The sequence below is a fragment of the Carcharhinus amblyrhynchos genome, unplaced genomic scaffold (genome assembly GCF_965287045.1).
Source record: "Carcharhinus amblyrhynchos unplaced genomic scaffold, sCarAmb.v2.hapA scaffold_401, whole genome shotgun sequence".
Lineage (NCBI taxonomy): Eukaryota > Metazoa > Chordata > Chondrichthyes > Carcharhiniformes > Carcharhinidae > Carcharhinus > Carcharhinus amblyrhynchos.
The window spans coordinates 10,013-33,900 of NW_027650141.1; the positions used below are offsets into that span (position 1 = coordinate 10,013).

Consider the following 23,888-nt stretch of genomic DNA (forward strand, 5'->3'; position numbering starts at 1 on the left):
TGTTACCAATTCCATCTCCCTTCCTGCCCATTCTCAGAAGCTGAACCTGGCTGTTTAAAAGTCTTGTCATTCTACACAACCGCAAGCTGAGCTTCTAAACTATTTCCTTTCCAGCACAAAGATCACCCATCTACATCTCTCATAACTTTACCCATCTCAACTCTGAATTACCTTGTCTGCCATTGAAACCTTCATCCATCCATTTTGTCTTCTTTAGATTGGACTATTCTATTGCTTTCTTGGTTGGCCTCCCGCCTTGCCTCTCCATAAACTTCAGCTCATCCGGAATCCTGCTGGTATCCTAACCCAGAAAAAAATCCCACTCACCCCTGTACTTAGTGACCTACATTGGCACCTGGTCCACCATCAACTCCAATTTAAGATTCTTGTCCGTATATTTAAACATTCCAGGGCTTCTCTCTCTCCCTCCCTTTGTGTGTAACCTCCTACAGCACAATAACCTTCACAAAGCTCTCGTCTTTCATGTACCTCCCAGGTCTTTTCCCTCCCTACTGTTAGCTGTGCCTAAGCTCTGGAATTCTCTCCCCAAACTCCTGTCTCTCCACTACCCTCACCTATTTTAACACCCATATTAATGATTAAGTTTTTAGTCACCCTCCAAAATATCCCTTCCTATGACCATTTCTGGCTGGTTATACCTCTGAATCACGTTGGTCTTCCACGATAAAAGTACTAGATGAACACAATCTGGTCCCGTTCTGATTCCACCTATACTTGAACAGTCCATGCATGCTTCTTGTCTGTCATCTATTTGAAGAGAGGTGACTTAGTATGTGTGGTCATTTGGTAAAAGAATCTGTTAAGTACATTCATTCACCTTGTATGTACAAAACACAGTCACATGAATGAGTTATTCTAGATATTCCCTCACTGATCTGAGCCAACTATAAGCCACATCGCTTAGATCTAGAATTGGTTCATGATCAGGGACAGGAGGACGTGACTGCAAGTAAGGGAGCCTCAGCTTTTGCCACTGTCCAACAGTTATGAGGTTTATACTATTGGTACAGTAGAGATCCAAGACTGCAGGGAATGGGTAAATGGAGCTCAGTGACTATCGCTGATTGCTGTGCAGACACATGGATTTGGGCCGGTGTCTGTGGAAGTTTGCGCATTCTCCCCGTGCTTGCGTGGGTTTTCTCTGGGTGCTCCGGTTTCCTCCCACACCCCAAAGATGTGCTGTTAGGCTGACTGGCAGGAATAAATTGTCCCTAAATCAGTTTCCCTCAATCTGGATGGCCATAAAACATTAGGCAAGGGTCGTGGGTGGAGGGGGGGACTGGTGGTGTTGAGATGGCGGCGCGGGCTTGTTGGGCTGAAGGGCCTGTTTCCCGGGCTGTTTTTGTTCTTTGTTCTTTCTTTGAGGCCATTTAAGTGAGGGGAGTTGGAAGGAATTTACTGGTCATATGAGAAAGTACATTCAGGGGATTGAAACTGCTTTCTGCAACTGCAGAAAGGTGTCAGGTTAAGGATATCTCCTTCCAACTGGAGTAGAACTTGGGTTCTCCAAAACAAGTTCAAGAAGCTAGGGTACAAATTAAAAAGCAGAACATCAAATGTAACAATCTCTAGATTACTACTTGCGCCAAGCGCGAATTGGCCGAGGGACAAACAAATTAGAAGTTTAAATGATTGGATGTTCAAATTATGGGACACTGACACCAAAACTGGAGAAAAATGAGAGTCCATTTGATGCAGAGAGAGAAGTTATAGACAGAAAATGAAAAAATGCAGTAATATTAAACAAATATTTTATGCCAGTCTTCATAGTAGGAGACACAAAGATATAGGATATTATGGGAAACTAAGAAACTTAAAATAAGTGATATTGGTCAAGAAAATGCAATGGATAAATGAACAGCATTAAAAGCTGACAATTTCCTTGGATCCAACGACCTGTAATTCAGGGTTTAAAAGCGGTGACTTCTACCATCTAAAACATTCAGATTATGGATTGGAAGTTAGCAACTGTAATCCTGCTGTTCAAGAGAGGAGAAAGTGTGGATACATGGAATTAGAGGCCAGCTAGCCCAATAGTAGTACAGAAAATGTTAAAATCCATTATTAAGAAAGTGTGTGGGAATAGGACACTTGAAAAATCACAATATGATTAGGCAGAATCAACACGGTTTTATGAAAAAAATGACAAAATCTATTACATAAAGATTTTGAGAGTATAAACAGCAAGGTAGATAAGGGGTGATCAGTGGATGTAGTCTGTTTGAATTTTCAGGAGACTTTCAATAAGGTATCACACAAAAGGCTGTTACACAAGATTAGGGTTCATGGTATTGGGGTGACAAATAAGAATAGATTAAGGATTAGTTAACAGACAAAAAACTGAATCAGAATGAACAAGTTATGTTTGGAATGACAGGGCATAATTAGCGGAATGTTGCAAGGATCAATTGTTGGGTTCTTGCTACTTACAATTTAGCTCAATGATTTAGATGAGAAAACCAAGGGAGACATTTTCTGTCCCGCCCACCAAGGGAATTGTAACAGGTGGACAGAAAATTTGATGGACCATTTAAAGGTCCATTGACCTCTAGCAGGTATTTCCAGTCTTGTGCAGCCAGAAATTCTCGCTTCATGAAATAAATCCAAGTTTGCTGACAATATAAAACTAGTGGGAAACTGCAAAGGTTATGCAAAGGGTAATCTGGTATCTGCTGGATAAATTACTGGGCAAGATGGTGGTGATTGGAATATTACGTGCGGAAATGTGAAATTATTCACTCTGGTAGGAAGAACAAAAAGGCAGACTTTTTTCCTTAAGATAAGAACGCCATTAAATGTTTATACTCAAAGAGAAATTTGGGAGTCCCTATGCATGAATGACAGCAAGTTTATATATAAAGACGAAGTACAAGTGTGAGGAGGCCTTGCTACAATTGTATAAGGCTTTGATGAGCCTATACCTGGCTCAGTACATTTATGGTCCCTGTACCCAAGGAGGGAGATATTTGCCTCAAAGCAGTGCAACAAAGGTTCATTTGACCAATTCCTAAGATGAGAGGTTTGTCCCAAGAGAAGAAATGGAACAGAATGGGTTGACATGGTGGCATAGTGGTTAGCACAGTTGCCTCACAGCGCCAGGGACCCAGGTTCGACTATATAATCCCTACAGTACAGAAGGAGGGCATTCAGCCCATTGAGCCTGCACCAACCACAATCCCACCCAGGTCCTAATCCCGTAACCCCACATATTTACCCCTGACACTAAGGAGCAATTTAGCACAGCCAATCCACCTAACCCACACGTCTGTGGGAGGAAACAGGAGCATCTGGAAGAAACCCACACTGACACGGAATGTGCAAACTCCACACATACAGTGATCCGAGGCCAGAACTGAATCCGGATCCCTGGCACTGTGAAGCAGCAGTGCTAACCACTGTGCCACCATGCCACCCTAGCCCCAGCTTGAGTCACTGTCTGTGCAGAGTCTGCACGGGTTTCCTCTGGGTGCTCTGGTTTCCTCCCACGTTCCAAAAGATGTGCTAGTTAGGTGCATTGGCCATGCTAAAATTCGCCCTCAGTGTACCTGAACAGGTGCCGGTGTGGCAACTAGGGGATTTTTATAGGAAATTCATTACTGTGTTAATGTAGTGCGACTAATAAATAAACTTAAACTCACTAAAAGTTAGAAAACTGAGAGTTAACCTCATTGAATCATTAATATTCTGAAATGACCTGACAGGTAGATGTCTCCCCAGCTGGAGAGTTTAAAACCAAGGCTCAGTCTCTGGATAAACGGCAAACCATTTAGGACTGAGATGGAGCAAGTTTCTTCACTCAATGTGGTAGTGAACCTTTGAAAACTGCCAAGAACTGTGGATGTTCAGTCAATGAATATATAAAACTTTGGAAACTAGGCGAATCAAGGGATTGGGTGGGAAAGTGGAATTGAGGTGGAAGATCAGCCACAATCTTACTGAACGGTAGAATATCCAAAAGGTCCTTTGGTCTATTCTTATTCCTATTTCTTATGTCCTTGACACTATGATGCACATAACCTCAAATAGTTAGACATGGCCATTTCAGAAAGCCAAACTATTTGCAGTACACAATTTTGAATTGTGCCAGGCTTACCTTTTGAACGATGCGTGCCAGCATCTGAAGTGCCAGAGTTCGTTGCTGAATTATCTGACTGCGAGCTAAATGAAATAGCTCTTGCAGTGAGTACCCAGCTTGCTAAAAGAAACAAACCATTAGTTAGGAGATAATTAAAGCAAATAAGAGTTAAGAAGTATTTGGCAGTTTGCAGAGAGTTTGTCAGCTCTGTGCCACCATAATGCAAAAAGAAAATAGCTATGTGCATTTACATAAAGTCAGATTGTTTCAAAGCAGTTTACAGCCAACAAAGTGTAGTAGCTACTGTAAGAGGAGAAAATGTAACAGCCAATTTGCACACAGCAAGTTCCTAAAACAGCAATGTGATAATGATGAGATAATTTGTTTTTGTGATGTCAGTTGAAGGATTAAACATTGGCCAGAATTTGGAGGACAGCTCCCCTGTTCCCTTCTTTGAATAGCATGAATCTTGGGCCTTGTAAGTTTCCCATGTGGCCATTTTAGTCGAGGTGGGATCAGGATGGGGTGGGCTACTTGTCCCGCCTCTTGGTAACCACTTTGACTGGCTAGCAGGCTTAACAAGGCCAATTAAAGGGAGCCAACTGGAATTTTCCAGTTTCCTACACTGGCAAGGGCCAGTTTAGGTACCTAGAGGCAGACAGCCAGCATCAGGCCAGGGCAATATTGCTCCAGGCAGACCTCAAGACCCTTCTTGCCTGCCTGTAGAAAGGCTTGACCCCACTGCAGAAATCTGCAAGTATATAATGGATCTTAAAACTGCTTATTTTTGCTGTCACTGTGCACACGGTTAAAGTTGGTCGCTACTAGCTTTTCCTTTGAGTTGCAAAGAATTTCTGATATGTTTCATACATTTAAGGTATTAATATCAAATGGTTCAACTGCTGCTGTGGTATTTTGATGGGAACTCACTTAACTGATCAGTTAAGATGTCATAAACATACAAATTGAATCACACCATTTCATTTGAACAACTTACATAATTTCATTGCCTGTGGATGGTTAACAGAATAATATAAAGTACAATCTTTAATGTGCTTAGTTCACATAAATCAAGAGATTTGAATTGATAATATAGCAAGGCTACAAAGGCAGAGACAGTTCTCCTTAGAGCACAGAAGGTTAAGGAAGGCTTAATAGGAAGGATTCAAAATTGAGTTTTGGTGGTGTAAATAAGGAGAAATTAGATCCTCGGGCAGAAGTGTCAGTGGCCAGGGGAGACAGATTTGATTCAGAAATGGTAGCCTTATGGTTATGCTACCAAAGCCTAGACTAATAACAGTAAAAAGTCTGACAACACCAGGTTTAAGTCCAGCCGATTTATTTGATAGTAAATTCACTAGCTTTCGAGGTTACCCTCTTCGTCAGGTGAATGGAGTGTTCTGGCCTCAGACAGAGCATATAAAGCACAGACAGTTTACAGATTACTGATTAGAATGCGAATCTTTATACCTAGCCTGCTGTTCAAGTCTTAAAGTGGCTGACAATGTGCGTGGAAGGAGCACTGATCACAGGTTAAAGAGATGTGTATTGTCTCCAGACAGTACAGTAAGTGAGGTTTTGCAAAGCCAGGCAAGTCACAGGGGTTACAGGTAGTGCGACATGAACCCAAGATCCCTGTTGAGACCGTCCTCATGTGTGCAGAACTTGGCTATCAGTCTCTGTTCAGTGACTCTGCGCTGTCGTGTGTCGTGAAGGCCGCCTTGGAGAATGCTTACCCGAAGGTCAGAGGCTGAATGCCCATGACCACTGAAGTGTTCGCCAACAGGAAGGGAACAGTCTTGCCTGGAGATTGTCGAGCGATGTTCATTCATCCGTTGTCGTAGCGTTTGCATGGTCTCCCCAATGTACCATGCTTCGGGACATCCTTTCTTGCAACGTATCAGGTAGACAACGTTGGCCGAGTTGCAAGAGTATGTGCCGTGTATCTGGTGGATGGTATTCTCACGTGAGATGATGGTATCCATGTCAATGATCTGGCATTTCTTGCAGAGGTTGCTGTGGCAGGGTTGTGTGGTATTGTGGTCACTGTTCTCCTGAAGGCTGGGTAGTTTGCTGCGAACAATGGTCTGTTTGAGGTTGCGTGGTTAACTGAAGGCAAGAAGTGGGGGTGTGGGGATGGCCTTGCCACAGCAACCTCTGCAAGACATGCCGGATCATCGACATGGATACCATCATCACACGTGAGAATACCATCCACCAGGTACATGGCACATACTCTTGCAACTCGGCCAACGTCGCCTACCTGATGCGTTGCAAGAAAGGATGTTCCGAAGCATGGTACATTGGGGAGACCATGCAAACGCTACGACAATGGATGAATAAACATCGCTCGACAATCACCAGGCAAGACTGTTCCCTTCCTGTTAGCAAACACTTCAGTGGTCATGGGCATTCAGCCTCTGACCTTCAGGTAAGCATTCTCCAAGGCGGCCTTCACGACACACGACAGCGCAGAGTCACTGAGCAGAGGCTGATAGCCAAGTTCCGCACATATGGGGACGGTCTCAACAGGGATCTTGGGTTTATGTCACACTATCTGTAACCCCCGTGACTTGCCTGGCTTTGCAAAACCTCACTTACTGTACTGTCTGGTGACAATACACATCTCTTTAACCTGTGATCAGCGCTCCTTCCACTCACATTGTCAGCCACTTTAGGACTTGAACAGCAGGTTAGGTGTAAAGATTTGCATTCTAATCAGTAATCTGTAAACTGTCTGTGCTTTATACGCTCTGTCTGAGGCCAGAACTCTCCATTCACCTGACGAAGAGGGTAACCGCGAAAGCTAGTGAATTTACTATCAATCGGTTGGACTTAAACCTGGTGTTGTCAGACTTTTTACTGTGTTTACCCCAGTCCAACACCAGCATATCCAAATCTAGACTAATAATCCAGAGATGTGAGTTCAAATCTCACCCTAGCATCTGAAAAATTTAAATCCAATTAATCAAATAAATCTGGAATAAAAAAATTAGTGTTGATAAAGACGTCCAGTGATGACTCAGTTGTTGTGAAACCCTATCTGTTTCATTACCCGGTCAGGTCTATATGTGACCCCCAGCTCACTAAAATGTGGCGGACTGTTAACTACTGCTCTCTGAATTGGCCTAGCAGGGGCCATTTCATTAACTCAGTTAAAGGCAATATCCTGTGAATTAATAAAAAAAGTGTTATGATCTGTAATTATGATTTGTAATGCACTACTTGAAAGAACTACTCCAAAGAAAACAGGATAAAAGCCTGAAAAGGGAAAATTTGCATGGCTTTGGAGAAACAGCAGGATAGTGGGGCTAATTGGATAGTCTATCAAAGACAAGCATAGCAGACCAAATGGCTTCCTTCTGTGCAGTAAGGGTCGAAGATCCAAGGCAGCTCAGTCATCAGTCTGAGGCCGCCTTTAGAATGCCACTAATCAGAAGCATGCTGGCAGCGTTATACCAAATAAGGAAGGAGCACCTGCATTTCAATGATCGACTTTACACCCATCTTACTTACTGTTTTGATACTTCAGAAAAAGTACTGAAACTTACCGCTTTGCTAATCTGTATCGTAACTCCATTTATCCACTCCACATTCCTCAAAGTGATATCAGCTTTGAAATTTTCAACTAACCCCTAGCCTCATCAACCTTTTTGAAGGGAAGGGAGAAGTTGCAGATTTCCCTCACTTTGTTTGCAGAAGTGCTTCTTGACATCTCGCTGAACAGCCTAATTTTAGGGTTAAGCCTTCTGGTTCTGGACTCCCGCATTCAGAGGAAATAGCTTCTGTCCATCCGCCCTAATAAATCCTTTAATCATTTTAACCACCTCAATTAGATCACCCCTTAATCTTCTTTACTCAGGGGAATAAAGGCCCACTCTATGCAATCTGGCTTCATTATTTAACCCTTTTAACCCAGGTGTCATTCTGATGAATTCATACTGTTCATCCTCCAAGACCAAAATATCCTTCCCAAGATGCAGTTCCCAGAATGAACACAGTACTCTGGAGCTCAGTATAGATGGAAGATAATTTCCATCCATTTATATTACAGCTTTCACTTGAACAAGCATGGAATACAGCTCCAAAGCATTCAGTGTAAGATGAAATAATATAACGTTTAACCTCTTGCTGCTCTCCATGATGGTGCAGTCCCAGGTGAGTTGGAAGGTCAACATCTGGAGGTATCAAGTCACCATGGAAACTGAACCTTGCTTGCATCTCCTGAATGTGAAGCAAAAAGGCATTAAGTTACATGTTTCTGAGAAAAGAAGAGAGGATATGTTGCTGTTCATTGCGCAAGTTAGTTTTCGATATATTCAGTGTTTGGTGGATTTATTGTTTCAAGAGTTTGATCAAGGAGGAATTTGCTATGTAAATGTTTGCAAAGCTACATCAGTATTTCAATTTCTCCTCTACGTCTAAATCAGAGCTCCTCAATAAGCGCGCACACATCACTCAGCTCTAGCATCTCTAAATGGCAAGAGCTATGCTGTCCAACTGGCCCTCACAAATCCATGACAGGACCACTCAGTCCCACGGCATCTCCCTGTTCGGTGACAGGGCCACTCAGTCACAGACCTTTGTTGCTCTGAGACAGGGCCTCTCAATCACAGTCTCTCACTGTTCTGTGACAGGGCCCCACAGTCCCTTGTTGCTCTGTGATAGAGCCTCTGAGGCCCAGTCTGTCACTGCTCTGTGGCAGGTAGTCTCAGTCCTCAGTCTCTGACGTAGGGAGTAACTGTTATACAGAAGCTGATATTACTCACCTTGTTAGTTTTCCGTCGCCTGGGCTTGGGCAGGTCTTTCATCCATTCTAGTTTTTCATATTCCGGTTCATCCATGTGGACCCACCCTTTCTCAGGCTTCAGTGGAATACTAGCCTCTGTAAAGATTCAGTAATATTGAAATGAGTTGTCGACAACCTGTCACCTACCTGAGTACAGTACACACACACATCATCACTTGGTCTTGCAAATGTCCAGCTCACCACCTATACAATTATGTCACTCTCCTCCAATCTGATGTGCAGACATAATGAAGGAGGTAGTCATCAACTTCAAGAAGCATAGTGGAGGACATGCCCTTGCTGCGTCAACAGCGATGAATGGAAAAGCTCAAGAGCTTCAAGTTTCTAGGTGTCCAGATCACTAACAACCTGTCCTGATCCCTCCATACCAACTCTATAGTTGAGAAAGCCATAACCAGGCCTCTACTTTTTCAGAAGGCTAAGGAAATTCAGTATGTTTGCTACAATCTTCACCAATTTTAACAGATGCACCATAGAAAGCATCCTTTCCAGAGTATCACAGCTTGGTATGGCTCCTGTTCTGACCAAGACCACAAGAAACCACAAAGGGTTGTGATTGTAACCCAGTCCATCACACAAACAAGCCTCCCATCCAATGACCCCGTCTACAGTTCCCACTACCTCGGAAAAGCAGCCAGCATAATCAAGGGTCCCAAGGACCCCAGACATGCTCTTTTCCAACTTCTTCCATCGGGAAAAAGATATAAAAAAAAGTCTGAGGTCACATACCAATTGATTCAAGAAGTTTCTTCCCTAATGCCATCAGACTTTTGAATGGACCTACCTCATACTAAGTTGATCTTTCTCCAAACCCTAGCTATGACTGTAACACTCCATCCTGCACTGCCTCCTTTCCTCCTCTATGAACAGTATGCTTTGTCTGAATAGCATGCAAGAAACAATACTTTTCACTGTATACTAATCCCGGAAGAGCCCCATTGTTCACCCCATTACAGGAAGGATGTGGAAGCCATAGAAAGGGTGCAGAGGAGATTTACAAGGATGTTGTGTGGATTGGGGAACATGTCTTATGAGGCTAGGTTGAGGGAGCTCAGCCTTTTCTCCTTAGAGAGGAGGAGGATGAGGGGTGACCTGATAGAGGTGTAAAAGATGTTGGGAGGTATTGATCGAGTGGATAGTCAGAGGCTTTTTCCCAGGGCTGAAATAGCTGCCACAAGAGGACACAGGTTCAAGGTGCTGGGGAGTAGGTACAGAGGAGATGTCAGGGGTAAGTTTTTCACTCAGTGGTGGGTGCATGGAATGGACCCATAGGGTCCATTCCATACGGTCTTTTAAGAGACTTTTAGATAAGTACATGGAACTTATTAAGATAGAGGGTTATAGATAAGCCTAGTAATCTCTAAGATAGGGACATGTTTGGCACAACTTTGTGGGCCAAAGGACCTGTATTGTGTAGTTTTTCTGTGTTTCTATGTGACAATAATAAATCTAATTAAAAAACCTACATTGGTTAGGCATAAACCCGGGTTCGTTATTTCAAGCACACAACTTTAAATCTATCATCTCACAAATATATGGAATACAAGTACTATATTGTACAGAAGTCCAGACAGTTGGAATGAAATCCAATGCAGACTAATAGAATAAGAAGGAATCTTACGTTAAATGCACCTTGGCACTCCCAATCCTAATCGTCCTGGAACCACAAAACTGGCTGAAATCCAATCCTGACTAAGAATCCAATACTCAAGTCATTAAATGGTTGCTGTTGACCATGAGATTCACTGATACAAGAAAATTGTAGAGAGATTTCATGTTGTTCCCTAGCTAGTCTTAGGATGGTAGGACCACAGTCAATTAAGCAGACAGTTAAGGCAAGGTGCACACAGAATTAGGAAAGAAATAGTGCAGGAGTAAAGAATGGTTCATAAATCGGAGGCACCAGATAGGAGGCACTCAAGATGGGCTGGGTTACCTGTGCATAAATGTACGGAGCATGGTCAAATAAGGTCAGTAAACTGCAGGCACATGTCACCACATGGGACTATAACATAGGACAATAACAGCGAATTGGTTTAAATCAAGGCAAAATTGAGATTTAACCCTGGCTACAAGTTAGTCAGAAAACATAAAGGGAAGTAAATGGGGGCTGGGTGAGAGTATCGATCAAATAAACTACTGTAATTGGGAAGGAATGGTAGAGCGGAGAATGCAAAGACAGAATATTTTGCCAGAATTAAGGATCAATAGAGGATCTATTATTTTACTGAGTACGTGCTATAGGCGACCAAACTGTGGAAAGGAGAGAGAGGAGCAATTATGCAGGCTCGTTATAAGAAGGTGCACAAACTCAACTATCAATAATGGGAAGCTCCAATTATTCAACTATAGACTGGGATAGAAAGAACAAAGGACAAAGAGGGGAAGGAATTCCTGAAATGGGTACAAGAAAATTTGTGCTACCAGCCTGCTAAGGAAAGAAGCAATGCAGGATCTAGCTTTTTTGGAATGAAGTGCCCTGTGGAACATACTTCAGCCAGGAGCATTTAGGGAACATGATCATATCATCAGGTTATAGAAAATTGTAAAAATATACTACTAAAAGATGGTTAGCAGCAGTGAGTGACAAATAGATATCAAAAACTGCTTAGTAAAACAGTAAGTGAATGCCAGCAGCCTTTCAAGAAAAGATGGTTCAGAGACAGAATAGACATAACCACAGAAGGAAAAGGGAATGCCGCCAAAGCCAGTGCTCCATAAAAGAAATCAGAACTATAATGAAACAAAAAAAGTAAGATTCATAACACAGTAGAGAACTGTGGTAGCATAGCCCTTAAAGGGACATTACCTGAGGGCCACATGATCCAATCAGACCCTATGGATTGTCAGGGCAAAAAAGGTTGGGGGGTGGGGGGGCAATCCTTGTGGGAGTTTTGGTAATACCAATGTGGTGGGAGGGGAGATAAGTTAGTATGGGGAGAAGTGAGTCAGTTTGGAAGATGGTCAGTCAGAGGTTACAGCTAGTCTCACAGATGGGGAAAGTCACGTGAGCAATTGGATGGGGGATGCTTGTCTAGGTCTTTACAATAGTTACCCAGAAGTTAAAGAGGTTTCAAGTACATGGGCAGAATTTTACCGGCGCAAGCACCCGAGGTTCGTACAATCCCACCCAAGGCCAACACAGTGTCGTTTTCTGAGCCTCTCTGACCCCCGGAATCGAGGTGGGCGTGCTGGTAAAAATTCCAGCCTATATGTGTAATCCTGCCAGCAATCTCCGATTCAAATCACATTTTCGGACGTTTCCCAGTGCAGGGTAATTGTCCAGAGGAAACTTGCACCTCTGGGCAATTGTCGGCAAACCCTTACCCAAGAATTTCTGAACATGATTCCGCAGTGCATCTTTGGAGAATCCCACCAATCCATTGCTGGGGAACTCGGAATTTACGGCCCCATGTGTTTCAATGAAATCAATTTATTCTTCTAAACTCAATGAAATATAGGTCCAGTCTACTTAGCCTCTCATCGAGAAATCTCCTCATCCCTGGAATCAGTCTGGTGAATCTTTGTTGCACTTCAGCTACAGCAAGTATGCCTTTCATCAGGTATGGTAATCAACAATATACACATTACTCAGCGGTGGTCCCACTAAAGACCTCTATAATTACAGCAAGATTACTTTACTGTTATACTTTAATCCCTTTGTAATCAAAGTTAAAATACTATTGCTCTTCCTAATTCCTTGTGATTTAATTTGCAAAACAGTTTAAACAATCTCTCATTCTCACGCTCCCCAGCACCATTCTCCCTCACTTTCACACTCCCCAGCACCTCCTCCTTGCTCTCACAGCCCTCTCGACTCAACTCAACGTCCTCTACTCTCTCAGCTCCCCAGAACCATTTTCCCTCACTCCCACACCTCAACACCATTCCCCTCCCTTCCGCAGCTCCCTCCACACACACACCTCTCCAACACTGGTCCCTTTCATATATCAACATGCAAACAAGGTGGAGGCCATTCGACCCCTCAAGCCTGTTCCCCCATTTAATAAGATCAAGTCTGATCTTATAGTAACCTCAAATATGCACCCTGTCTAGCCCCCAATAGCCTATCACCCCATTGCTTACCAAGAACCTATCCACCTCTGCCTTAAAAATATTCAAAGACTGCATCCACCATTTTTTCAGGAAGATATTTTCAAAGACTCTCAGCCCTCAGAAAAAAATTCTCATCAGTCTGAAATGGGCCCACATAACAATGAGACAATAACCAGATAATCAGTATAGTCCTGTAGGTTGGGAAACAAACTTTAGTCAGAATACGAGCGATAATTCACCTGGTCTTCTTCGAATTGTGCCATTAGTTGTTAAACGTTAATTGGAGAGGACAAACAGGACCTTGGTTTAACTCTTCATCCAAAAGTCGGTGCCTCAGACAGTATAGCATGTTCTTGGGACAGCACTGAAGTGTCAGCCTTGATTTTGTGCTAAAGTCTCTAAGGCAAAACTTGAATCCAAAACCTCTCTTTTGGTCTCAGAGTGAGAGTAAGTGGCTCTCCCTGTGTTTGCAAATCATGTTGTTGGAACTGAGTAGAGTGTGCCTCATTGTGCACTTAATCTGTGTGACATCTGACCAGAGACTGCTTGATCCAACATAAGTGACTGAAAGGTAAGTGCTCCATTTCTTATTGCTAACATCCTTCACAGAAAAGCACATAATAAAAAGGCAGGAAATTCTGACGGGGTTATATTATGATGTAGGTGTTATTAATACATTACTATGATTGCATGATCTGTGATACAGAGCCGTCATTTTTAAAAAGTGAAGTTTCACCTTCTGCTCCAGTCAGGTGGCAGAATCGCAGCTTTGTCACACAACAGTGTATCCTAAACCCAAGGAGGAGTGCCTAACAGCTAACGGCACAGTGTCACCTCCCCATGGTCTTGAATCAATGCATGCCATCACCTAGAAAGGATTCCTGTCTGGCAAAGAACAGCCCTGAAAACGTGATCAATTTCACTGCAACAATCAATTCATTTTCCAATTAAGTGGTTTTTGTGGTACTGACAGCCTTTCTCCCAAATTGGAGAAATGTTTTTGTCCCTGCAATTTTAAGGTTTGTACCATGGCTATGGAGCGCTGTGCACCAAGGTACAAACCTCGAGTGCTATGCACTCCAACACCATGGCTGTGCAGTGTTGGTCAATACCGGGATAAACACAAAGTAGCAACATACTCCTGACTCATCATGCTTTGTTCTCTGTTAAACAGTCAAGCTAACGCATAAATGCCATCTGTTAGGCAGATCGCCCTGGAGTAAATTCAAGGATAGCAACATGCCCCATCACCACTGTAGAGTTCCTCAGAGCTGTTTCCAAGGCCCAATCATCCTCAGCTGCTTCAATGACTTTTCCTTCATCAGAAGTGAGGATGTTCCCTGATGGTTGCCAAGTGTTCAGTTCCATTCGCAGCTCCTCAGATGCTAAAGTAGTTTGGCTTGCACACAGCTGGATAATGTTCAGGCTTTGGCTGACCAGTGGCAAATAACATTTGTGCCACTCAATTTGTGCCAGGCAATGGCCATCTCCAACCAGAGAATCTAACTGTCTGCTCTTAGCTTCCAATACATTAATAATCATGGAAGCCCCCACCATTAACATCCTGTGGGTTACCACTGACAAAATACTTAACCGGATCAATCATATAAATACTTTGGCTACAATGGCAGATCAGAAGCTGGGAATTCTGTGATGAGTGACTCATCTCCTGACTCCTCAAAACTTGTCTACCATCTACAAAAACTAATCAAGAGTGTGGTGGCATACTAAAACATTCTGTGGATCAAATGGACCTTGGCATGGTTGTCACAGATCTTTGAAGGCAGAAGGGCATATTAGTAGAATGGTGAAAAAAGCATATGGGATACCTGTTGGCAAAAGATGCCAGAGCACTAATTAAAACAGAGCAGGGGAGTTCCTCCAATACTATCCTAGCCAACACGCATCCCTCAACAAATGTCACCAAAACAGATTAATTGATCATTCATCTTAATTCTGCCTTTGGAGCTTATTGTCTGCAAACTGACTGTCATGTTTCCTTCACTACAACAGTAATTATTGTTCAAAAGTTCTTAATTGGCTGTAATGTGCGTTGGAACATTCAGAGATTTTGAAATACACTATATAAATTAGAACCCATAATGAGAAACTAAAATAAATTTGAGTTGAAGGACCGTTGCAAAATACTGTTCAAAAAACCTGAATGATGTGAAATATGTAATGTACTCAAAGCCTAACTATGGTTAGGTTAATCAATACCTCCAATGCAACTGAAGAGATTCTGCATAGTTTTCCCAAACTGAGATATCTTAGAATTCCTACAGTACAGGAGGTGGCCATTCGGTCAATCAAGTCGGCACTGACCACAATCCCACCCAGGCCCTATTCCCGTAACCTCACACATCACCTTGCTAACCTCTCTGTCACAAGGGTCAATTTAGCATGGCCAATCCACCTAGCCCGCACATCTTTGTGGGAGGAAACTGGAGCACCTGGAGGAAACCCACACAGATACAGGGAGAACAAGCAAACTCCACACATACAGTGACTAAGGCAATCGAACCACGTCTCTGGGCGATGAGGCAGCAGTGCTAATCACTATGCCACTGTGCCAACCTATAGCCGAAGACAGCCAAAGAGAAAAGCCTTAGCGCTATCAACTGACCTAAGTTGGCACTTTGGCAGAACTTAATCAAAGATTGACACCAGAGATCTCAATTGCACAGTCCTGCATAGACCAAAAATGTCCCTAGTACTACCTCAATGAGACCTCAGTTGTGGTGCTACTTTCTCAAGGAAAAATTAGTCTAAGTTTGCAGTGCTAATTGTTAGCCAATGTCCCCAGTGAAAAGGAATATGTTTGACTTTGATATCTTCCAGTGTCAGATGGGCTGCTTACACTGACTAACTCGTGCAGGATGAACAATCAATGGTGCAGGAGGAGAGCTTCAGCAAAGAGAGGGGTAACTGTAGGGATGTGGGTTAAAGAGTTGCAACAGGACATGATTTGCCCCTATACAGAGGGCTGCAGAACAATTCTGAGGAAAGGACTAACTGGGATCTAATAATCTATAGTCCATTCACACCAATACACACGGGGGAGGTGATGGCCTAGTGGTATTAATGCTAGACTATTAATCCAGAAATTCAGCTAATGTTCTGGGGATCTGGGTTCAAATCCTGCCATGGCAGCTGGTAGAATTTGAATTCCATAAGAAATATCTGGAATTAAGAATCTACCGATGACCATAAAACCATTGTTGATTATGGAAAAAATCCATCCAGTTCACGAATGTCCTTTATGGAAGGAAATCTGCTGTCCTTAGCTAGTCTGGCCTACATGTGACTCCAGAGCCATAGCAATGTGGTTGACTCTCAACTGCCCTTGGGCAACTAGGGATGGGCAATAAATGCTGGCCAGTCAGTGATGCCCATGTCCCATGAATTAATAAAAAAAGACTGAATTTTTTGCAATGATGTGTCAGTGCTAACCTGCTGAATGTTTTAGTTTTCATGCCTTGAAAAGGTCCAGGAAAGCACTTATTCTTGTTTACTATGATTTCTATGTAGGAACTCTTTTTCTAAACCCTGAACTAATGAGTCAGAACTTGCTCTTGAAGTCTAGAGTGGTGTGTTCATGCTGTAGATAGACAGATCTTTATTACCTTGTAATGCAGGTTGAAATCATTCCAATCTTTCTTCATTCCAATGAAGCTTTTATTATTGAATAATTATTGACCACGCTTAATGCTTTAGATGAGCTGTACAGATCTAAGAGCAGATTGCAGAACACAGCAAAGAATGCAGATGAGGAAGCCAAGATTTTGAGAGAATAAGGCAGGACTAAAACAATTGTACTTTAACTCTTTTATAACAACTGAAGTCCCACTGAGATGGAACTGGGACAACGAGTCTGTAAAATTTTGTTATTTTGGGTGGCTAGTCTTTGTGCAGTGATCCTCAAGCAATATGTAACCTTGAACAAGATCTGAGTAGTATCTTCCGGACTGCAGCACAGCTGTGCACTCGCACAGTTTAGTGAGAACATTGACTGGGGTGTGCGCATACGTCTCAGTTCAAGAAAGGGCTATGCCATTGAGAACTTCACCTGCCGTTCAATTCGTCGTACTCCTCCCTGTAAGTCAGGAGCTCAAACTGCATTGGAGACTTGAGTACAAGATCTAGGCTGTTACTACAGTTTAATGCCGAAAGTGTGTGGGCAGTAGGAAGTGCCATCTTTTTATATAAAATGTCAAACCAAGTCTGTCTGCCCACTCAGGTAAAAGCAAATTATTCCATGATATTGAATAAAAGCAAATTACTGCAAACGCTGGAGAATCTCAGGTCTGGCAGCATCTGTAAGGAAAGAAAAGACTCGATGTTTCAAATCTAGATGATCCTTTGTCGAAGCTCAACTTGAAACGTCAGCTCTTTTCCCTCCTCACAGATGCCGCTAGACCTGCTGAGATTTTCCAGTGATTTCTCTTTAGGTATTCCAATGATACTATTTGTACCTTGTGTCACAACAAATATTTATCCATAGTTAACATTATCACAACCAAGTTCAACTCATTGTCCATAACACTACCCTTACCCCTTCCCTTCTCTCCCAGCACGACGATAAGAGTCCCCCATATCCTCATTTTTCTCCCCACCAGCCTCCAAATTCAAAGGATCAACCTCTGCCAACTCCAGATGATGCCACCACGAAACAAACCTTCCCCCTCACCTTCCCATCGGCATACTGCAGGGGCCACGCCCTCTGTGACATCCTGGCCCATTCCTCCATCACCTCCAACTCTTCATCCCCTTCCTAAAGCACCTACCCATGCAATCACAGAAGATGCACAGAAGCGTTTCACTTGCACCTCCTTCAATTTGTTCTGACTATGGCCTCCTCATCGTTGGGAAGACTTAAACACAGACTGGGTGACCACTTTGCGGAACAGCTTTGCTCAGTCCACAAGCCTCATCCCAACTTTCCGATCACTCTCAATTTTAACTCAGCACCTTGCTTACATGTCCATCTTTGACTTACTGCAATGCTCCAGTGAAGCCCAGCCCAAACAAGAGCAGCAGCAACTCACCTTCAAATTAGGCACATTACAGTCCCCAGGACTCAATGTTGAGTTCAACATCTTTCTCCTCCACATGGACTCTTTTTTAAAATTTATCCAAACATTTTTCTGTCCCTGTACAAACCACTGCCCCAGCCTCACCACCAAAATCTATCACTTGGTCTTTGGTTTTGTTTTCATTGAGCACTGACCTTTATTCTCCCATTAACATATTCTGGTATTTTAACTTTTTGCAACTGGCAGCCCTACCATTTCCTGTCTCGTGACTACACATTTTTGCTGCAATCTTCCCTAGCTCTCAGCAATCACTGGCCTATTTTGCTTGAACATCCCCCCCCCAATACTGTATATAATCCATTACATTTGAAGAATCAAACAAACTCAAAACGTTAACTCTATTTTCTCTTTTCATAAATGCTGCTAGACCTGCTACATGTTTGTAGCATTTTCTGTTTTTGTTCCAAATTTAAACATCTGCAGTCTTTTGCTTCTATAACATAATCACACTGCTGTGGGGGTTTGCTGTGCGTAAATTGGCTGTTCATATTACAACAGGAACTGCACATCAAATGTACTTTGTTATCTGTGAAGCCTTTTGAGATGCCCTGAAGATGGTATACAAATACAAATTGTTTTATTTCCTTTGTAGGCACATGCTGTGTGACTATATACAATTTTTCTGCATTGCTATAAGGATGGAATATTTGCCAGTACTCATTAACACAGAACAGAACCACTGGCAAACCAAGTAATCACAATTGCTTTTTAGATTCTAGCTCACAGTATACCATCTGTTTTAGTGAAAAAGTCAACTATTGGATATGACATTTCACTCAACTACTCATCCCAGTGTAATCCACAGCAATTTACACACAGTTGTTTTCTGACACCTTCACCAGCAATAAATAACATATTCCATTCTACAGATTTTCAGGAGATTCATACCAAGGGACTAAGTTTTAATGTCTGGGCTAAGTTCTCCGAAGACTCAAAGAAAGATTTTGTCAGTGGGATCAATTCCAGCACAGACTGCCAGCAGAAACATGGTGACTCTTGTGGTTTTAACTAAACCCAGTGTGGGTTAGGTCTCCCATTGGTCATGTACATTAGGTAACAAAACCTTTCAGATCAGCAGGTGCAGGAAGTAGACATTTTAAACACTTAAATACAGAAAGTAAGGATGTGTCTAAGAGATCAGTACAGACCAGGCAGTTTCTCTCACATTAGGATAAACAGGCTACGGCGCTGGAATACAATACAAAGAGTTTTACAAGGTTTCAACTGCATTTGGATTCCCGGATGAGGTAACATTTAGGCAGCAACGTATTGTAGTCAATGACATCGGCCAAAATTTAGAATTTTCTGAACTTCGCAAGATCTGCATAGTGTTCTGCTGGGGAGTTCACAACCCCCAATCCTTCACGTGGTCATCTTCCAAAATTATTTGTTCTGGCCAGTTGATTTCCCATAACTACAAAGCAGGGGGATGTTTGGGGTCAGGTTGTGTGGGGGTGGACACTTGGCACCTTCCCCTAACCACGATATGATGTGTGAATAAGACAAGGCTGTTGAAGGACAGCACAGTGGCTAGCACTGCTGCCACAGTGCCAGGGACCTGGGTTCGATTCCCAGTTTGGGTCACTGTCTGTGCAGAGTCTGGACGTTCTCCCTGTGTCTGTGTGGGTTTCCACCAGGAGCTCGGGTTTCCTCCCACAGTCTGAAAGACATGCCAGTTAGATGCACTGGCCATGCCAAATTCTCCCTTAGTATACCTGAACAGGCACCAGAGTGTGGCGACTAGGAGTTTTTCACAGTAATTTCATTGAGGTGTTAATGTAAGTCTACTTGTGACAAACTGACAGTTAACTGTTCATCAACTTTCTTCCCCCTGTAGTTCATAATGACACTTGATGGTGGAGTATACGTAACAGACATTATTCAAATGCAGTACAGGTGATCAATCTAACTGTACACTGAGTGTGACTTTCAGTTTCTGATTCTATATTTTGAGCTCTCAAACAAATTGTTGAAAATCATTCTGCTTTATGTGTTTTTTACTTTATCTATTTCAAAGATGCACGTCACAGATAAGCCCTCATGGCATTCATGTTCCTGAATCCTTTAAAAACATTATTTTTCAAAAATTTTTCAGAAAAATTAATGCTTCATGACTTAGCTGTACGAGTCCTTTGAAACATGGATTTATTTAACTGTTAACTTTCTGTCCTGTGGTTAAGCGGGTCCAACACCATGATTTGTTGGCCACAGAAGGTGGATTGACCATGATAGATTGCCTCTTAGTGTCTCGGGGATTAGCAGGGTAAATACATGGGATTACGGGGATAGGGCCTGGGTGGGATTGTTGTCAGTGCAGGCTTGATGGGCTGAGTGGCCTCCTTCTGCACTGTAGGGATTCTATGCTTTCTATATCTCTAAGGACGTCCAACACAAAGCATAACACAGAGGAAAATGGGGACAGGACCTCAGCATCAGTCCTTTGTTAATCCAAGATATTTTATCATCATAAGAGTGCTATATAAATGCACATGGTTGCCCTTCCCATTTGTATGGATACCACTTCTAATTGCAGCACTACTAAGAGCTACGCTGAGCATTAATTGACTTGGCTTTTTTTTTGTGGCTCAGCTGAGAGGTACATTTACCTACTAAAACTTCAAAAAATCTGAAGTTCAAAAACAGAATTGAAGAACCCCATGATTATGCTTATTGCTAAGTACAGTCTAAATTAGTTCTTTTGAAGAAAATGCCTCCAAAGACTCCTCTGAGCTTAGTCTTACTCCTGATTATGTAATGTGAACCTGTCAGCTCACTGGCTAGAGGCCCAAGTGTTAAGATCTTCTGCTGCTGCTATTTGATATCCTCAGCAACATCCTTCATTGTAATTGATTTTAGCAAGACTGGTCCAATCGATACCCATCAGTATCTCAACCTCAAAATCTCAACCCTAAGAACAAAGGACTTGGAACAGTAATAACGCTGTAACTGATATTTAAATATTGTTGTAAATCCTAAAAGTTGATAGGTAATGAACTAACATTTATTCAGAGAAACCATTACACCATCCCTACTGTTCAAATGAGGCTGGGATTGAAAGTTCTGTCTTTTTTAATCAAGCACTCATGATGGGATTCAATTCAGAATATCGTCTTTATATAATGTGAGATAAAATCTTGCATCACATAGTGTGTTTAATGTGGTAAAGATGTCTTAAGGCATGCCACAGGAGCAATATCAGTCACATTTTGACATTAATTACACAAGGAGATAGTTGGAGAAGTGACAAAACCTGGGTCGTAGAAATAGGTTTCAAGGAGCTGTGAACTTATAGAAAGGTTTAGGGTGGGGATTCCAGAACTTATACTCAAGGCAACTGAAGACACAGCCTCCAATGATGGGCCAAAAAACTGGGGGCATGCAAAAGTCCAGAGTTGGATGAATGCAGGGATCTCAATGGGCTGTAAGACTGGAGAAGATTAATGAGCTAGGGAGGAGTGAGGTCATGGAAAGATTTGAACAAAAGGATGAGAAAATAAGACATTGCCCGACACGGATTCCTAATAGCTAAGTATGCACAGGGGTGATAGGTGAATGGGATTTGGTGCGTTAAGACAGTTGCAAGTCAAGTTTTAGATGACGCCAAAATTAGAAAGTGGAATAGTAATATCCCACTTGAAAGGGATTGCATATAAAATCTCAACGCAACCAGGCAGGGTCAGCATGGTTTTGTGAAAGAGAAATCATGGCTGACTAATTTATTGAAGTTCTTCGAGGAACCTGGGTTTGCTCCGGGTGCTCCAGTTTCCTCCCACACCCCAAAGATGTGCTATTAGGCTGACTGGAGGTAATAAATTGTCCCTAAATTAGTTTTCCCTCAATGTGGAATGCCATAAGGATAGATAAGGGTCACGGGTGGAGGGGGGGGACTCGTAATGTTAAAATGGTGGCACGGGCTTGTTGGGCCGAAGGGCCTGTTTCCCGGGCTGTTTGTGTTCTTTGTTCTTTAAGTAACAAACGATAATGATAAAGGGGAACCTGTAGATGCGCTACATACTTACAGATTTCCAGAAGGCATTTGACAAGATGCCACGTCAAAGATTACCACACAAAATAAGACCTCATGGTATATGGTTCACATATTAGCATGGATAGAGGAATGAATAGCTGACAGGAAACAGAATCCTAGATCCTATATGGCATAAATGCAACACAGTTGCATAGCGGTTAGCACTGCTGCCTCACAGCTGGGTTCAATTCTAGCCTCACGTCACTGTCTGTATGGAGTTTGCACATTCTCCCCACGGGTTTCCTCCGGGTCCTCTGGTTTCCTCCCACAGTCCAAAGGTGTGCACATTAGGTGTATTGACCATGCTAAATTCTCCCTCAATGTACCTGAACAGGCACCAGATTGTGACAACTAGGGGATTTCCACAGTAAGTTCATTGCAGTGTAAGAATACTTGTGACTACTAATGGATAAAAAAAAGATGCGCAGGTTAGGTGGATTAGGCATGATAAATTGCCCCTTAGAGTCGGAGGGATTGGCAGGGTGAACCCCTGGCATTATGGGGATCAGGTCTGTGTGGGATTGTTGTTGATGCAAGCTCGATGGGCTGAATGGCCCCCTTCCATACTGTAGAGATTCTATGATTTTCAGGTTGGCAAAATGTGACAATTGCCATAGGGATCAGTGCTGGAGGCCTCAACTATTTACTTGGATGAAGTGACCAAATGTATGGTTGCTAAAGTTGCTGATGACACAAAGATAGGTAGGAGAGTATGTTGTGAAGGATCCTTCCAAGAGAGAAGGTTAAGTGAGTGGGCTAAAATTTGGCAGGTGAAGTACAATGCAGGAAAATGTGAACTTGTCCACTTTGACAAGAATAGAAAAGCAGCAAACTATAATGGAGAAAAACTGCAGAACTCTAAATAATTCACAAAAAGGTAACATACAAGTAGAGCAAGTGATTTGGAAAGTAAATCGAATAGTGTCATTTATTGCAAGGGGAATTAAATATAAAAGTGAGGACATTTTACTATAGTACACGGCATTGGTTAAACCACATCTGCAGTACTGTGTACAGTTTTGGTGTCCTTATTTGAGGAACATAAATGCATTGAAGCAGTTCAGAGAAGGTTCACTCAACTGATACCTGGAATGGGGGAATTATCTTATGAGGAAAGGATCGTCAAAGTGGGCATGAATACATTGGGACTTTAGAAAACTCAGAAGTGATCTTATTGAAACTTTCAAGACTGAAGGAACTTGACAGGGTCTCCCCTTTAACATGGAGATGAGAAGAATATTTTTCTCTCAGACGGTCATGAATCTTTGGCACTTTCTTCCATGATCAGTGATGGAGGCAGGGTCATTAAACATTTTTAAGGCAGATATACATGGATACTTTGCAACCAAGGGAGTCAAAGGTTATTGTGGGTGGCAGGAATATGGAGCTGAGGCCACAATCAGATCAGCCATGATCTTATTGAATGGCAGAGCAGGCTGAATGGCCTACTCCTACTTTGCCTGATCATGTGCAAAATAGAAAGCTCTGCAAACATGGGAAACGACAGATTTAAGTTTTAGGCCTGAATCATTTCATTTGGTGCCGGTTCTCATAAAGGGTCAATAGTTAAAATGTTAATGTTTTTTCTCATTACAGATACTTCTGGATTTACTGTGCTGTGCTTTACCTGAATTTTGAGTGCACTATAGCCTTGCAATTTTCTTTGCATCTCAGGTGAAAGCTTCCAGAATCAGTTGCATTGAATACGGCTCTGTCAGTTTTGGATATTAGCTGCACGGTCTTTCTGAATCCCATATATCACATCTGTGCTTCCTTCCACACATAAATTTCAATTTCCCTTTA

At 42.5% G+C, this 23,888-nt stretch overlaps 1 protein-coding gene across 1 annotated transcript in view; it reads right to left on the reverse strand.

The window, feature by feature from the left end:
* Positions 1–665: 665 nt before the first annotated feature.
* The window catches only part of LOC145339319 (RNA polymerase II-associated protein 1-like), a 47,019-nt gene continuing 23,796 nt past the window's right edge, over positions 666–23,888 (reverse strand). Inside the window, exons 8-11 of the mRNA XM_080183745.1 lie at positions 8,866–8,981; positions 8,222–8,320; positions 4,115–4,216; positions 666–768 (exon numbers count right to left, since the gene is read on the reverse strand). Coding sequence (XP_080039871.1) covers positions 730–768; positions 4,115–4,216; positions 8,222–8,320; positions 8,866–8,981 — 356 coding nt within the window. The 3' untranslated portion in view covers positions 666–729. The remainder of the gene's footprint in view (positions 769–4,114; positions 4,217–8,221; positions 8,321–8,865; positions 8,982–23,888) is intronic.